Genomic DNA, 17,750 nt, shown 5'->3' on the forward strand with positions numbered 1-17,750 from the left:
TATTTTTATTGTTAGTTTCAGGTGTACAGAACAATACAATAGTTATCCTTTTCACCCTTCACACAGAAACCCCCCTCCCCCATCTACTGCCCTCCCACCCCTGATATCATACTTATCTATTACAAGTCCATTGACTCCATTCCCACACTCTACTCCACGTCCCGTGACTATATATATATATATATATATATAAAATTTTATATATATAGTTGACATACTTATTATTCAATATTATTCAACAATATTATTCAACATCAGCTTCAGAAATACAGTGCGGTGGTCAGGCCTCTACGCTATGAAGTGGTCTCCCTAACAAGATATGAGTCCATGTGGCCCCCTAAAAAATATTTACAACATTATTGATTATATTCCCCAGACTGTCTTTTCTACCACTGAGGCCATATTGTGGTTACCAATTTGTATTGTCTCGTCCCTTCCCCTTCTTCATCCCCACCCCATCCCAACTAGCAACCCTCAGTTTTTCCTGTCTCTGAGTAGAGTCTCTATATTTTTCTCTGGGCCTGCTCTGCCTTATAAGATGCGACTCAGTCTAATATTAGAATTTTTTTTCTTTACTTCGTTTTGGGGCTACTACTTTGTATATGTAAAAAACCTCTTTATTGCCGGCTGAGTGGCTGTTGTTTAAGAGCGTGAGCTCTGAGCAACAGGATCGCTGGTTAGTTTCTTTCCCTCATGGGCCAGTGAGCTGCGCCCAAGCTGAGCTGCCAATAGGTGGCAGGATGGCTCCGCTGGTGAGAGCACATGCTCCTAACACAAGGTTGCCGGTTCAACTCCTGCATGGGATGGTGGGCTACGCCCACCCGCAACTAAGGTTGAACATGGCACCTTGAGCTGAGTGGCCATAAGCTGCCGATGGGCGGCAGGATGGCGACTGAACTTGGAGCTGAGCCAGCTGCACCCTCCACAACTAAGATTAAAGGACAACAACTTGGCTGTTCCCCTTCCCCAATTCCCCAATAAAATCTTTTAAAAAAAGGGGAAAAAAACTCTTTATAAGAATACTGATATGCTAAGGTGAACAAGACAAGCCTCTGCCCTCAGGAAGCTTAGAGTGCGGGCCGGCCAAGTGGCACATTGGTTAAGAGCTGGCTTGGGACGCCAGAGGGCCCCGGTTTGGATCCCACATATGAGGGCCAGTGACACTGCCCTCCACAGCTAAGATGCTGAACAACAGCTCAACCTGGAGCTGGGCTGCCCTGAGTCGCTGGCGACGGCGTAGGCTGCAGCCCCTGCTGCAGTGGGTTGCCATGGGCTACCGTGTGTAGCCAGCAGCCAGTGTGAGCGGCCAGCAGCCGCCGTGAGTGGCCGTCCAGAGGCCGGCGACGGATCTGCCTCGCCCGGGAAGAGCGCAATGATGGTGCCAACTTGGGCCAGTGAAGCAATGTCCTCTGCAACTAGACAGAAGAACAAAAGGACAGCAACTTGTCTGGTCCCCTTCCCCCAATTCCCCAGCACTGTTCCCATCCCCCCAATTCCCCAATAAAAATCTTAAAAAAAAAAAAGAAGCTTAGAGTGGAAAAAAAAGCTGGCAAGTGTAATCACCCTAAGGTAAGTGCAGTGATAATCATTAACCCCGAGTGGGTCCACTCAACCTTGGGGAAGATAGTCAGGAGAGAGGGCTTTCCTGAATTCTGAGGTCTCTAAACTGAGTCCTGAAGAACCCATAGAAATTAGACAAGGAAAAGGCAATAATAGGGTTTGAGAAGAAAAGAGGACTAAGGGGACAGCATGCAAGAAGACCCTGAAACAGAAAGCATGGAGACCTTCAAAGAGGGCATGTCAAGAACTGAGGAGACAAGGGGCTCCATCAAACTGTACAGAGGTCATCGGGAAAATTTTTTAAATGTGTTACAAAATCAAATTTGAACCTGTTAAAGATCACTTAGCTTCAGTATTGGAAATCCCACCAAGATGAAGTCAACAGATATTACAGAAATTGAGGGAAAGAGGAACCTAGAATCATTCCCAGGTCTCTGGGCAGCTGGGGAGATGGTGGCACATCTGACGAAAAGCAGATTTTAGTGATCACGTAAGTCGGAGATGACTGTAGGACATAAGAGGAAATATAAACAGACACTGGATGTGTGGCCCTGAAGCTCAGGAAAGAAGTCTGGACTAGAACTATAGTTTCGGAATCTGCAACGTAAAAGTGGTAGTGCACAGATCTGAAAAACCTGAGCCACCTCATGATTAAGACCTCAGTGAGAAATCAAAATTGAAAACATTAAAATCCTCTACTAAGTTAAAAGCCCCAAACAATTCTTTACTCCCCATTCATTTCTTAATCTCAGACTGGGGGGGTCTGTCTTAACTACCTACATTCTTTCAGTAGCTGCCATCTAAACTGTCTTTTACTGAAATGGGTGTAATTCCTTAGGATATCCAAGGATGAATAAATGCAAACTCATTTCTCATATGTTCTGCATTTAACAGTGTCCAAAGTGTTAACAGGACACCTAAGATTATCGCACCAGTAGCCCTTCTTTCATAAAGTTTACAATCGTCACCCCTACAGGACCAAGCAAAATTAATTCACAAAAGGAAGTATAGTCCAGGACATTACTATTGCCTGCTAATAACCATGGCATAGATTTTGAGTCATCTTAGAGAAAAAGGGTAGAAAGAAAAGGCACAAGAGGAGAAAAATGACGACTTTGGCCTCATTAGGACTGATTATAAATGCCATGGGTGTATTACATTGTGAATCCAGACATATGACCTCCACTGGGCCCTCCGGGGAGGCAGAGAGGTCAGTGAAGATGAGAATTGAAAAGAGTCCTGTATATTGGACCATTAGCAAGTCATTATTGACCTTACTGACCTTACTTGCAAAGGAAGATAGGAGTAGAGGTCCAATCGTAGTGGGTTGAGAAGAGAATGAGAAGTGAGAAAGTACATGGTTAGTAGAAAGGGCTATGGTCTGAATGTTTGTGTTCCACTAAAATTCCTATGTTGAAATTCTAACACCCAGTGTGATGTTATGTATTAGGAGACAGGGCCTTTGGGAGGTGCCTAGGTCATGAGGGTAGAGCCTTCATGAATGGGATTTGTGCTCATACTATAAGAGACCCCACAGAGACCTCCTGCCCCTTCTGCCAGCAAGGACACAGTGAGGAGCTGGCTATGAACCTATGAACCAGGAAAAGGGCTCTCACCAGAACACGACCGTACTTGTGCCATGATCTTGAACTTCCCAGCCTCCAGAGCTGTGAGAAATAGATTTGTTTATAAGCTACCTAGTCTGTGGCCATTCTGTTATAGCAGCCAAAATGGGCCAGATAGGGCTCTTGCACAAAGAAACTGGAATAAGAATTCAAAAAGACAAGAGAGTGTTGTTCGCTTGCTTTTGCTTTTTTTTTTTTTTTTAGGATGAGAACAGATTGAAGGCTACTTCGTACTGAGGAGGAGGAGTCAGTTAAGAGGAAGCAGCAAGGTTCCAGAGGAAATGGAGGATGGGACCAGGAGCATCTTTTGAAACTAATGGTAAAGATGCTGAAATCAGTCAGTACTTTTAAATGGCAAGTGTCAGAAGCCCAGCTCTAGTGAGCTTATGCAGAAAAGGAAAGTTATGATTTAAGAGTTGAAGCCGGCATCAGATTAGGCTCACATGAACCAGTAGTCTCTCTCCTTACTCTCTCTTGCTCTCCTCTGGGTTGGCTTTATTCACAGGAAGGTTATCTCTGGGAGATGCCAAAGATGGCCAGCAGTCTAGGCTCACATTCTATCAGGAACCCTAACAGGCCAAGTACTCTTTTTTGTTCAAAAGTTACGGTAAAAGCCCTGGCAATGACTCCTGCTGGACCATCCCTTAATGAAGCCAGCTTAGTAGAGCCTAAGTATCATGCCCACCTTCATGAGCTCCACACAAACCATTTGAATTGCAAGTAGGGGTAGGGAAAACCCCCAAAGAAAATCAAGGCGCAGCTACCAGAAGACAGGACATGCATGCTAGGCAGGCAAAAACAGCAGAAGGAAGGAGGGTAACAGAAATAGAAGTCACACAGAGTTGTCTTAAAAGATAAGTAGGGGGCAGCTGGTTAGTTCAGTTGGTTTGAGCGCAGTGCTCATAACACCAAGGTTGCCGGTTTGATCCCCACATGGGCCACTGAGCTGCACTCTCCACAATTAGATTGAAACAACTACTTGACTTGGAGCTGATGGGTCCTGGAAAAACACACTGTTTCCCAATTTTAAAATAAATAAATAAATAAAATATTTTTAAAAATAAGTAGAAATTAATCAGGAGAGATACGAGGGAAGGGAAGAACCAACACTGAACAATAGTTAGAGTGGAAGCTACCATGACAAAAGGAATTTTGACTCAGACTTGCAGCTCAAAGGGGGTGGGGGTGGGGGAGCAATTTCTTATATAAAAAAGAACTTTTATTACTCGAATTTCCTATCATCAGACAGCATTATGCTGTTACCAATATATTCATTCTGGTATATTCACTTACTCCTAAAGAGTTTGGCCATTAGAAAAGCAGAGTTAGTTGCTGCACTGACCTCACAACCTTTAGCTATGAAAGAACCCTTTATATTTCAGAGTCATTAAGGAACAACAGGGTTTTTATTTTGTTTTGTTTTGTTTTTTAAAGCTCTGAGTTTCAAGCTTCTTCTACCAAGAACTGACTCCTTTAAGCTTCAGGTTAAATTTGAAGACCACTTCAGAAGATATTCCAAAGTTTCCATCTTTCCCGTGTTACACAAGCAATGATACTTCACTTTCCCATTTCTAGGTTCTCTATTCATTCTCCATCTCTTAAACACAAAGAAGACTACTATCCTTCAAAGCAGCATCTCCATGTAGCCAAGTTTCTGGATCCAGGTGAGGCAAACTGTAGGTCAAGCCAACCCCTAAGCTCTCTCCTAAGGACTCTTCATCTTGGACTACTCCACTTTCAGGAATAGTTTAATACAATTGATCTGTGCTTCTATCCCAAACGGATTGCCATCAGTGGAAGAAAACAAGTTGTCTCTGATGTGCCCACTCTAGGGTTCTGTGGCCCAAGGTGGCATGGACCCACCACATGCATTACCACATCTGGCCTCCTCCCTTCAGGTTGAGGAAGAGCACATGAGTAATGTCTTCTGAGCTGGGCTATTGACAAGGAGCCTCCTTAAACCTCTCAGCCTTTCCATAGTTCAAGTCCTCGGAAAACACAGAGGGTGCCAAAAAAATGTACACACATTTTAAGAAAGGAAAAAACTGTATTAAAATTGTAATACTCAATATATACCGATAACAAAAGATGAACACAAGTCATGTGTACACATTTTTTTGGCACCCCTAGTATTTTTCAGATTCCATGAAAGTCATGTGATTGGTGCCAACTGGGTATGAACGTTAGAATTTTTACCCATTAATCAAATACCTGTATTTGACATACAGTTTTCAGAGGGAATGTTATAATTCTGCAGTTTTAAGTTTCCATGTTTTCAAGTGATCTGAGAAGCCAAAGGCCCAGATTAACATCTGGAGGCCATGCTAATATCAACTTCAGATGTTAAGGTTAGAAATAATGTAAGTTCCTGACTTTGTATGTAAATGTACAACTGTTCCCCCACCATTGGCAGAGCATGGAGCTTGATACTAAGCCATCCACACCACCTCACCGTCCCCCCCGGCACTGTCAGCTTGCAAGCGTTTCCAAAATGCCCAGCTGAATGCAACCTGGGACACTGGGATACAACAAAGCCAAGTAGCCCTGCTGATAATTGATTTCACCCTGATAGGATCAGTATGGATGGAGAGAAATGAACAATACAGGATAAATCATCTTTCTGAGGTCAGGTATACAGGGTACTAGGTCTGTCCCGTTTCATGCATCTGAAACCAAACTCTCTCCTGTAAAAGTACCTAAGGAAAGAAAAGAAAATTAAACAGCCACTTACCAAGCACATTTTCCAGGAAACAGGGTTTCAATATTGGTGAAATTTTAGATAAGAATTTAGGGTGATTCTTCTCTGTTAACTCCCTTAGCACTCTCCCCCATCCCTAAAGTCTTTCATAACCATACTAGTATTTCATGACATCAAAAGTGAAAACAATGCAAGTTGCTTTTGGTATAAATGCTGGAAACTGTCTCCTATTACTTGAACAAAGGATTTAGACTTCCACGTGTAAAACAATCGTGGCCTCTTTTCTAGGCTTTGTGGGTATAACTTTCATGAGTCAGTTAGACCACCACAGTAATTAAAGAGAATAGTTCTTAGAATGGAACACACTGTTTCATGAGTTTGGATAGAGCTTTATCCTGCGTGCTTGAATGACGAGGATAAAGTACTATATTGCAGATTTCAAGTTTCCTTACTCCCTCGCCTCCACTCCGGTCCTTTGAAAGATGATATTAGCACAGTCTCCAAATATTAATCTGGGGCATTGGCTTCTCAGATCACTTGATAACGTGGACATTTAAAGCTGCAGGATCCTAACATCCCCTCTGAAACCTACATATCGAATACAGGTAATATTTGATTCATGAATAAAAAGTCTAATGTTCAAACCTAACGGGTACCTTAATGCCACATGTTCCTTCAGCTTTGATCACATTACCCTTTCCTATCATGCTATAGCATTCCCACATTCATTTTTTTATGTCAAGACAAACTTCGTGGCCCTCTGTTAAGAGAGCTTGCTTGAGGCTGGCTTTTGTTAGTATTTCATGTCCCTGTTCATTTTACCTGCACTCTGCCCTTTCATGTGGAAACCATCCTTCATATGAGCTCCAAAGGTTTTTTCAGCCACCTTCTCTTCTAAAGCCCCTAAGTAAGCTCTCTCGTGCATGCATGGGTATGGGTACGGATGACACAGTACTCGAAATGTACACAGTGTGTTGTGAAATATATTGATATGTTATTAGTTTTATTCCAGGCAAATACATTTAACCGAATTGCACATTACATTGCTATTGAAGTTAGATAGAAAATCCCACCACGTAGGACTTCTGAGGTTTGGTGCAGTAGTTTATCTCGATGGGCTCATCTACACAGTCAGTATAGTCGGTGTTACACATGCCACACCTACAGCTCACAGCTACAGGATAGGAAAAATAAGGAGCCACATGGTGTGGGCATCCTGGTATTTCTACCGTCTTGTACGTGAAGTCTCCATATGTACAAACATCCTGGGACAGAACATATTTGGGGAGAAACAGCTTGCCATTGACATCCTGAAGAAAGAACAGGAAAAGGAGCACAGTGTGATAGGATTTTAGTACACATATAGATCATGGAAACAAAACTTAATTCGATTATATTCCTTTGTCACAAATAGGACTGGGGGAAGATCCCTTAGCCCCATTTCCCAACACCAACTCAACACATCCTCACTGAATTCCATGGAGACAAAAGTGGCACACACCCCCTTTTATCCTTGATCATGGGAACAAGATAAGGTTTAAATCAAGTTTGGAAGTAAATTATCTGTTAGAAAATTATCTTTACCCGTTGTGCCGAGTAGATTCATATAATATTGTAACCAGTGCACTCTACCTCTAAGGAGCCAATAACCATTATATTTGGGGAATTAGGTTGTGATTTATCTCATTTATTTTCTGGATAGAAATGGACAGTGTCCAGGTTTATCTAATTTACAGCTGAAAGAAGTGAGATGAACTACATACCCGTGTCATACAATACCCAGCGCAGATGGTGGTATTGATGGTTAGGCAGTAAGCACATTCTTGCCTGTCAACATGCATCATGTAGTCAGTTGGAATACAAAACGACGTTGCTTGTCCACATGCAAGGCCAAAAAGAACGGACATCAGAAAGATAGCACTCATGCTACATGGAAGATAAAATTAAAAATCTATTAGATGTATCATTTAGGGCATTCAGAAAAGGACATTTGGAAAGAGATTAAAATACATATTTTGATACACATATGTATGTATGCACACACACACAGTCTGACAATTAAATTCGCGAACTTGTTGCAATGCTGTTGCTAACATTTTCTGATATCAGAGTGGTTATTCATTATGAATTTGTACCAACTGGACAGCTTACCAAGTTTACTATTTGGTAGTGCTGAAAAAGCTGCGTGACAAAGTTAGACAACCTGAACTTTCGCCAACAATTCATGGCTCTCGCATCATGACAATGCACCAGCTCACACAGCACTGTCTGTGGGGAAGTTTATAACCAGTAAACAAATAACTGTATTGGAACACCCTCCCCACTCACCTGATCTGGCCCTCAATAACTTCTTTATTCACCCAAAATAAAGGAAATATTGAAAAGAAGACATTTTTATGACATTCAGGACATCAAGGGTAATACAACGACAGCTCTGATGGCCATTCCAGAAAGAGTTCCAAAATTGCTTTGAAGGGTGGACTAGGTCCTGGCGTCAGTGCATAGCTTCCAAGGGGCGTACTTCAAAAGTGACCATAGTGATATTCAGCAATGAGGTATGTTGCACTTTTTCTAGGATGAGTTCACGAACTTAATTTGTCCAACCTCGCATAGTGAGCACTTGAGCCAGGCACTGAGATATACAAGATGCATAAGCTATCGTCTTTGACCTCAAGGGCTAGTGGAAGAAATAATTATGAGCACTAATAATAAAAATACACATTGTTCTAAGTGCTCTGAAAGAATCCAAATTATGACTCTAAAACCAACAATTATCAAAAATTTCTTCTGTATAGACAAGAAAGCGAACTAACCCATTAAGAAAGGTTTTCTGGTGAACTCTTGTAAATAAAATGTTGCATATGCAATCATGGCTTGGAGATGTCTCAAGGTATTTCTATTAGCAGGGTAAGATAGAAGAACTTTTTGCTCAGGGCGTCTAGTTTTCTCCAGTATTCCACAAATGAGAGCTCCCCCTATGGTAAAGTTGGTTCCATTATTTTAGAGCCAGACTTAGAGGATCCTCTGCAGAATCTTAAACATACTAACTGAGTAAATTGTATAAAATACTCACTTGTCATGAGCATATGGTTCTTGCCTGTCTAGCCAGCCAGCTACTGGATTTTTCCCATAGGAAATAATTAACTTCACATATTTTAATGTTTAGCTCTATGATTCTGTACAAAATAGGTGTGTGGTGACCTAGTGGTGAGAATATTGGTCCTAGAGAAAAGGAAAAGAATTCTATTTCAAGACCTCCTGTGGATCTATGAGAAACTGACTAAAATATTTAATCTGCCTGGGCCTTATTTTCCCATCCACAAAACAGAAAGAGACAAGTATGCCTGACCCTTTTTTAAATTGTAGGATGAAAAGCTGTTTGGGAACTTCTAACTATCATTGTCATATTCAGGATGGACGCTGTATCTTTTCAAAGTCCCTCTTATAAGTGTAAAACTCTAAAATAACAACAAAAAAATTAAAAGTGCTAAATTATCAGCGAAGTAGCTGTATAACTTTGTGGATGTAAGGAAAGTAGGTATTATCTTTTCTCCTTTATTGCAAATAGGAAAATTTCACCCACAGAATCTTTCTGGGCTTCAGTTTCCTCATCTAGAAAAGAATGATCAGATGATTAGAACCAGGAGATGATCAGGAAGGACTTTTCAGCCCAAACAGTCTGTGAGTCTATGTGATAAATTAATGTCAGACTCCATGTCTAAGAGTTAATGATCTAGAATTCTGCTTCCAGGTTCAATTGCAATTGTGTGTAACTGAGCAATTGAATATCTTTGGACCTTCATTTTTCCATATGCCCCTTACTAAATTCATACAAAAGAATAAAACAACCCATGTGAAGCTCTCAGCATGCTAGAGAAGACTATGTAACTATTCCACAATTTCTCTTTTATCACCTGGATTCTCATCTCTGTAACTTAATTGCCTCTGAATTATTTACTGAGCAGCTAAACAAAGAAGGCACGATTAGAGGCCCTAAATAAGGAGACATGTCTTTTTCAGTGGCATGACCATATATGTATACACTTTCAATGTTTTTCCTTATTCTAAGATATCTTCTTTTTCCCCCCTTAGTTCACCTTTTCTCTTTTTTTTTTCTCTCAGTGCCTTTATTCTTAGTAAACACGTTTCTCTCTGCTCTACTAATTTCCTTCACCAAACTTTTCTATCCAAATCCCTTACTATACTATAAAAAGAATCAACTGCCCACCCCATAAACAATCCAGGAACTTTCCTAAAGCAATACATTTTTCTAGAAAGCAAAATGTACTATAAGGCAGGTGTGTGCCTTGGATACTATGCAAGGTGATTTAGCTATTAAATAACTAAAATAATACACAGTAAATTACCCTCGTGGGTAATCAAAATTGACATACTCTAAGTTTTCCCAGAAGTATATTATCATCAAAGATAACCATTACTAATTGACAGGATTTAAAAACAGATTATCCAATTGACAAAAATATTTAAATCAAAATGCAAACAGGAAGAGAACTCCATGAACATCAATCAGCTTTCATTAGGGAAATAAATAGTTGTTCCTCTTCCTTTAAGTCAATGGAATTTTTTCTTATCCTTATGCATGTAATCTCCTCAACTTCATGCAACAGTGAGCTATTTGGGAGCAATAATTAAAATTCTTAGAGCCTATCCATGCAAATTATCACTCAGCATTTGTCATTTCTTAATAAATGCTAAAAGAGTGAAAGTAAAAAAAGTTAGAATAAGAGCATTTCCTTTCACAAAGCCTTCTCCGTGTAGACACCTACCTTACTTTGCATTGGTGAGCTGATGCTGCAATGACTCAGGCTAAAAGCTCTTGGTTCATTTTATACCCTTTAAGATAATTCCTCTCTAATCTTCTTGTTTATATAATTGCGTTTGAATTACAGCTTCCTTATCTGAAAACATCTATTGAAAATTCATACTGAACCCCAAATAAAATGTGTTTAGATAAACATTTTCACAACACCTTCCTCTGGAAACTCTGACATTATTGCCGCATAAATTTTCCTCTCTCCTGTTTCAAAATAAAGTTACCCTTTTAAATATATCCTTCAGTAATATTATTAGTATTAACAAAGGATATACAACACAGGAGAAAATAAAAAAAATTAACATCATCTAAGTAAGACGTGGGAATGAAAATTTACTTGGGGCTCCAGTGCACCAAATTTTAACTACATGCCCATTTAGAGATACATAAGATTACTGCTCATCTACAAAGCACAGGCAACTTCTTCATGGAAATCCAGGATGATTGGAATATATGCTGCTGCCTAAAACAAACCAAAAAATTAAGTAGTTAAAATTATTTTAGGGCGGCCAGTTAACTCAGGTTGTTAGAGCACGTGCTCTTAACACCAAGGTTGCCGTTTCGACCCCCCACATGGGCCAGTGAGCTGCGCCCTCCACAACTAGATTGAAGACAAAGACTTGACTTGGAGCTGATGGGTCCTGGAAATAACACACTGTTCCCCAATAAAGTTTAAAAAAAAATTTTTCATATATACATATTTTGTTTCTACTTTGAATTAAAAAAATAATAAATAAAATTTATGTGTGAAACAACAGTCATTTAAGTAAATGACCCAGTCTGACAGGATGTCAAACTGATCTGGGATCAAATCCTGGCTCTGCCATTTACTAGCTATGTGACATTGATATGCTTGAGCTCTCTTTACTTCAGTCTTCATTTATTTAATGGTAACATCATTGTTTGTGTAGAGCACTTAATGGTGTCTGGCATATAAGTGTTCAATAAATGATAGCTAATTTATAATAATTCAACATTTTTAATTTAACAAATACCATATTTTGCCATGTATAATGCTCACCCATGTTTTTGGCCCAAACTTTCAGGGAAATGGGATTAGTACTACGCATGTATAATGTGCATCCTTATTTTTCTCTCACAAATTTGGGCACAAAAAGTGCACATTATACACAGCAAAATATGGTATTTAGTCACAGTGCCTAGTACATAGTGGGCACTGTGTTCTATTTGTGAAAGGCATAAATGGCTAAAGAAGTGCATGAATAAATAATTATTGAATTTTTTTAAACTAACATATACTTTTCTCCATCTCCATAGTTATAACTCAGTTTTACCCCTTTCAATCCATTTGCCTCACTGTAACAAAATATGCCGAAAGTTCAATGAGAATTTCCCATTGCCCTCAGAATAAAAGTCCAAACTATCATTTACAAAGTTTTTCACAATCTATTTTATATCTCTAGTTTCATCTTTCCCATCTCCCATCTCTGTCCCCATCTTCTCCATCCTTTCCCCCCTTTTCTGTGTTCTTTAGCCAAACGGAACCAAGTTTCTCAAATTAGTTACATACTCTTATCTCCAAGTCTTTTCATATGCCAGTCCCTCTGTGTGGAACATCTGCCTGACCCCCCACTCCATGCCTCCTCTCACCTAACTCCAACTCATTCTTCATGGCTTCACTGAGAAAGCACGCCTTCTGCAAAGCCTTCTCTGAGTCCCTAAGGCCCTCCTCATGCTTCGCTGTTTTAAGAGAATGAGAGAAAATATATAGAACGTCTGACACATAATAGATGCTCAGTAAATCATATATATTATTACAGATTATTGACAACCCCATTAGTCTTTACTTGTCCTCGTATTTATTGTTAATGAGAGTTAATGAAAAAAAAATGAGGCCTGGTATAGGCAAGTCTCCCTGGAGGCGGGATGAAGAAGTCAAGGCAGAATTTGGGATATATACCAGAAATAGCCATGCCAAGGGCCCCCAAATCTTGGGAATATGAGCTACTACGTAGTAAGAAAAGAACTCTGAAAACAGGTAAACTGAAAATGAGGATGCCCAACTCAACCTGTTTCATGTGATTCCAGGCAAGATGGTAAGAAAACAGTACAGTAACTGGGAATGTTAGATGTTTGTTTCTAATGGAAGTAGTGCCTCTGTTGTATAAAATATTAATTCATGAACTCAGTTTCTAGCAGATTTGTGTGTATACACACACACACACACATACACACACACACACACATAATAGGTAACTGATATACACTTGGCCTACTACTAGAAGAAATAAAGAAAATATCATATATTTAGGTAATAGGGGCTCTCATGTATATGATCTCATACTGTTAAAAGAATCCAGGCAGAATGAACTTTCACTTCCAGACTGGATTTACTCTTCCATCTCAAATATCTATGAACAGAACAAAATACATGAAACAATGGTTCTACCCATATTGAACATTAGGTAACAAAGGAAAGTGATCCCAAATAGACAGGAAACAAACACAGGAAGTACAGCTTACTGCTTGAAGTAAGCTTCTGGCCTATGGTGCAGGAAAGGGTATCAAGGCAGAGACCAGAAGTGACCCCAGATTGAAGAGATGGACTTGGGAGGCCATGGAACCCAAGGCACCTGGAGTTCACAGGGAAGAGTATTAGAGAGGAGAGAACTGCAGAGAGAGAGAATTGTGGAGATGTGCAGAGGATCTCTTTGAGTATTCAGCTAAAACTGATAAACTCATGCATGTGAGGAAACCAGAGGAGGCTGGGGAAAGAAATATCTCAAAGGATTAAAGAGAACCGTTCTGGGGTTCAAACAAAGATAGGCACAGGGCTTGTTCCAACCAGCAATTGTGGGAAATTTTTTAATATGTGGAAAATCAGGTAGTATATTTAGAAGTGTTTTGCCTTAATAGTGGAGAAAAATTAGTCCTAGACTAAATGTTGTTGTGGCCCTGCTTAACAAAGCTTAAAAGCAAGATCCAAAAGGATCAACTATTTGCAAGGAACATAACTGAGTCCAAGAACACAGGTGAAGAATACTTATAGGAATGTGACAATATCTGACACCCAAAAAGATATAATCCACAATATGCAGCATTCAATAAATAATTACTAGGCATGCAAAGAAGCAGGAAAATATTATTCGTAATGAAGAGAAAATTAATCTATTAAAACTGACCCAGAAATGGTACAGATAATAGAATTAGTAGACAAAGGACAACAAAACATGACACCGCCCAAGGTACACAATAAGTTTCCAGTTAACTGATCCCAAAGAAATGGAAATGCAAGTAACTTAAAATATAAAAATTCTAATTAATTATTTTAAAGAAGCTCAGTGAGATTCAAGGGGACATAGATAACTCAATGAACTCAGGAAAATAATGCATGAACAAAATGAGAAATTCAACAAAAAGATAGAAATCATAAAAAAGAAAAATATAAATTCTGGAGCTGAAGAATATGTAAATCATATTGAACTCTGCATGTAAGTAAAAGTCAGAACTATTGAAAATAACCATAGCTATAATATTTTGTTAATGTAACACATATAAAAAGATGTACATTGGGGCACCAATAACATAAAATGGGGGAGGCAAGTAGATGTGTAAAACTTATTTATGCAAATGAAGTTAAATTGTCATTAGCTTAAAATAAACTGTCACAAGTATGAGATATTTTATATAAGCCTCTTGGAGTAATCACAAAGAAAAACCTATAATAGATACACAAGTGTTAAAAAGAAGAGAATTAAAGCATACCACCACACCAAAAAAAGTCAATTATCAAAGACAGGCTGCAGAAAAGGAAGGGGATAAAGAACTATAAAATAATCAGGAAACAGATAAAATGGTGATAGTATGTCCCTAAATATCAATAATTACTCAAAATATAAAATTGTTTAAATTCTCCAGTTAAAAGACATAGAGTGGCTGAATGGGTTTAAAAAAAAAAAAAACAAGACCCAATGATATGCTGCTAAAAAGAGACTCACTTAAGCTTTAAGGTCACTCACAGCCTCAAAGTGAAGGGACAGAAAAAGATATTCCATGCAAATGAAAACCAAAAAAGAACAAGGGTAGCATACTTATATCAGACAAAATAGATGGTAAGTCAAAACTCTAACAAGAGACAAGGAAGGTCACTATATAATGATAAAGGGGTCAATTTATGAAGAGGATATAATAATTATAAATATATACACATCCAATATTGGAGTGCCTAAATATATTAAACAATAATTAATAGATAAGAAGGCAGAAATAAACAGCAATGCAATAATAACATGGGTCTTAACTATCCCACTTTCAACAATGGATAAATCATCCAGACAGAAAATCAATACAGAAATAATGGACTTCAATTACACTTTACACCACACAAACCTAACAGACAATATACACAACTTTCCATCCAACAGCAGCAACATACAAATTCTTCTCAAGTACACAGATGATTCTCCAATGTGAATCATATGGCAGGTCACAAAACAAGTCTTAACTAATTTAAGAAGACTGGAATCATATCAGGCATCTTTTCTGACCACAATGGTATGAAACTAGATTTCAATAATAGTAGAAAAACTGGTGAAAATTCACAAATATGTGAAAATTAAACAACACACTCCGGGTCTACCAATGGGTTAAAGAAGAAATAAACCATTATCTTGGAACACATGAAAATGTAAACACAACATACCAAACCTTATGGAATGTAACAAAAGCAGTTATAAGAGGAAAGTTTACAGTCATAAATGCCTACATTGAGAAAAAAATATAAGGTCACACCACAGCCAAGTTGCATGAGAGCCCCACCCACCCATGCTGCAGCCATAGCCCTGCCATAACAAGCTGGCATATGCAACCCACAAAGGAAACACCCCTTGAGCACCAGTCTCTGATGGCCAGGGAGGATTGCACTTCTGGGCCCCATGGGACATCTCCTACACAAAACCCACTCTTTCAGCACTGGGAGATATAACTGATTTGCCTAATACATAGAAACAAACACAGAAAGTCTGGCAAAATGAGGAGATAGAGGAATATATTCTAAACAAAAGAACATAAAAAGCCTCAGAAAAAAAGACCTTAATGAAATAGAGATAAGCAAACTACCTGATAAAGAGTTCAAAATAATGGTCATTAAGTTGCTCATTGAAGTCGAAAAAATAGGTGAACGCAGCAAGATCTTCAACAAAAAGACAAAAAATACAAGAAAGTTCCAAGCAGACATTACAGAGCTGAAGAGTGCAATAGCTGAACTAAAAAAATACACTAAAGACATGACAAAGCAGAAGAATAAATCAGTGAGCTAAAAGACAAAGCAATGGAAATCACTCAGAAATAGCAGCAAAAAAGAACAAAAAAATTAAGGGAACTTTGGTACAATTCAAGTAGAATAACATTCACATTGTAGGAGTCCTAGAAAGAGGAGAGAGAGAGAAACAGCCAGACAATGTATTTGAAGAAATAATGACTGAAAATTTTCCTTATTTGGGGAATAAAACAAACATCCAGTTCCTGGAAACTCAGAGAGTTCCAAATAAAATGAACCTAAAGAGATCCACACTAAGAAACATTATAATTAAAATGATAAAAGTTAGATAAACAAAGGATGTTAACGCAGCAAGAGAAAAAATCCTTGTTGCATACAAGGGAAACCTTATAAGGCTATCGGCAAATTTTTCAGCAGAAACTTTGCAGGCCAGAAGGGGCTGGCATGACATGACTGAAAGGAAACTTCAAACCAACAATTCTCTACGTGGCAAGATTATCATTAAAAACTAAGGAGAAATTAGGAGTTTTCCAAGCAAGGAAACCTAAAGGAATTTATCACTCCTAACTCGGCCTTATAAGAAATTTTGAGACTTCTTTAAGCTGAAAAGAAACAGCACTAATTATAACAAGAAAACATACAAAAGTAAAATCTCACTGGTAAAGGTTAATATATAGTAAAGGTAGCAAATCAAACACTTAAAAAGATATAAACTATCACATCAAAAATGTAATATGTGGCAGGTGGGAGGGTGGGAGTACAATGTAAAGTTTTGGAATGTGCTCAAATTTAAGTTGATATCAACGTTGAAAACAAACCATTATATACATGGGATGTGATATAGGAACATCAAGGTAACCACAAAGCAAAAATTATAATAAATACACAAAAGAAAATGAAAAAGAAATCAAAACATAACACTAACAAAAGGCATCAAACGACACAGAAAAATAAAAGAGAAGAAAGCAATAGAGAAAATCTACAAAACAGCCAGAAAACAATTAACAAAATGGCATGAAGTACATACCTATCAAGAATTACATTAAATGTAAATGGCCTGAATGCTCCAATCAAAAGACAGAGTGGCTGAATGGATAAAAAACAAGACCCACCTATATGCTGGCTACAAGAGACTCACTTCAGAAGCAAGGACACACTCAGACTGAAAGCAAAGGGACAGAGAAAGATATAGCATGCAAATGAAAACAAAAAGAAAGCTGGTGTAGCAAAACTCAGACAAAATAGACTTTAAAACAAAGGTTATAATAAAAGACAAAGAGCATTACATAATGATAAATGAGTGTGTGTGTGTGTGTGTGTGTAGCAAAAAAATATATATACACATTTTAAGACAGGAAAAAACTATATTAAAATTGTAATACTCAATATATACCAATAACAAAAGATGAATACAAGTCAAGTTTGACTTCTGCAATTATAAGAGGTGTTTTAAGTGTTCACCATCAGCGTCCAGGCACTTCTGATTATGGGAACTACTGCTTGAACAATGTTGACCAAAGTGCTCACTTGTATCACTGTGCATGCCATTTCAATTTCTTCCCAAAGTACTGCCAGTGTAGCCGGTTTTCTCTGGTGCACCACATCTTTTAAGATCCCCCATAGGTGGAAGTCAAGGGGTGTTAAGTCAGGAGAACATTCTAGAATTTCAAATACCACTTCAAAATGGTCTTGGGCTTCTTGAATGACAACCCTGTGTGCTATCACCATTTTCTTTGACTGTCCTGCCTGTTGCATGGTGATGCTAGCATTCATTTGATTAACGCCATCTTTTGA

At 38.6% G+C, this 17,750-nt stretch overlaps 1 protein-coding gene across 1 annotated transcript; it reads right to left on the reverse strand.

The window, feature by feature from the left end:
* Window positions 1–6,801: 6,801 nt before the first annotated feature.
* On the reverse strand, window positions 6,802–10,684 carry TSHB (thyroid stimulating hormone subunit beta). The gene is made up of 3 exons (XM_019661458.1): window positions 10,671–10,684; window positions 7,647–7,809; window positions 6,802–7,193 (listed from the first exon to the last, which is right to left on the reverse strand). The coding sequence occupies exons 2-3, from the start codon at window positions 7,806–7,808 to the stop codon at window positions 6,939–6,941; spliced, it is 417 nt and encodes a 138-aa protein (XP_019517003.1). The 5' UTR covers window position 7,809; window positions 10,671–10,684; the 3' UTR covers window positions 6,802–6,938.
* Window positions 10,685–17,750: the final 7,066 nt, after the last annotated feature.

Source organism: Hipposideros armiger, unplaced genomic scaffold, assembly GCF_001890085.2.
Source record: "Hipposideros armiger isolate ML-2016 unplaced genomic scaffold, ASM189008v1 scaffold_349, whole genome shotgun sequence".
In the NCBI taxonomy this organism is placed as follows: domain Eukaryota; kingdom Metazoa; phylum Chordata; class Mammalia; order Chiroptera; family Hipposideridae; genus Hipposideros; species Hipposideros armiger.

Bases quoted from the DNA above. Each gene is read 5' to 3' on its own strand.
- TSHB (XM_019661458.1), bottom strand. From the start codon at position 7,808: ATGAGTGCTATCTTTCTGATGTCCGTTCTTTTTGGCCTTGCATGTGGA. The intron at 7,194-7,646 runs GTATGTAGTTCA...TTCTTTCTTCAG, and splicing joins CTGGGTATTGTATGACACGG to GATGTCAATGGCAAGCTGTT.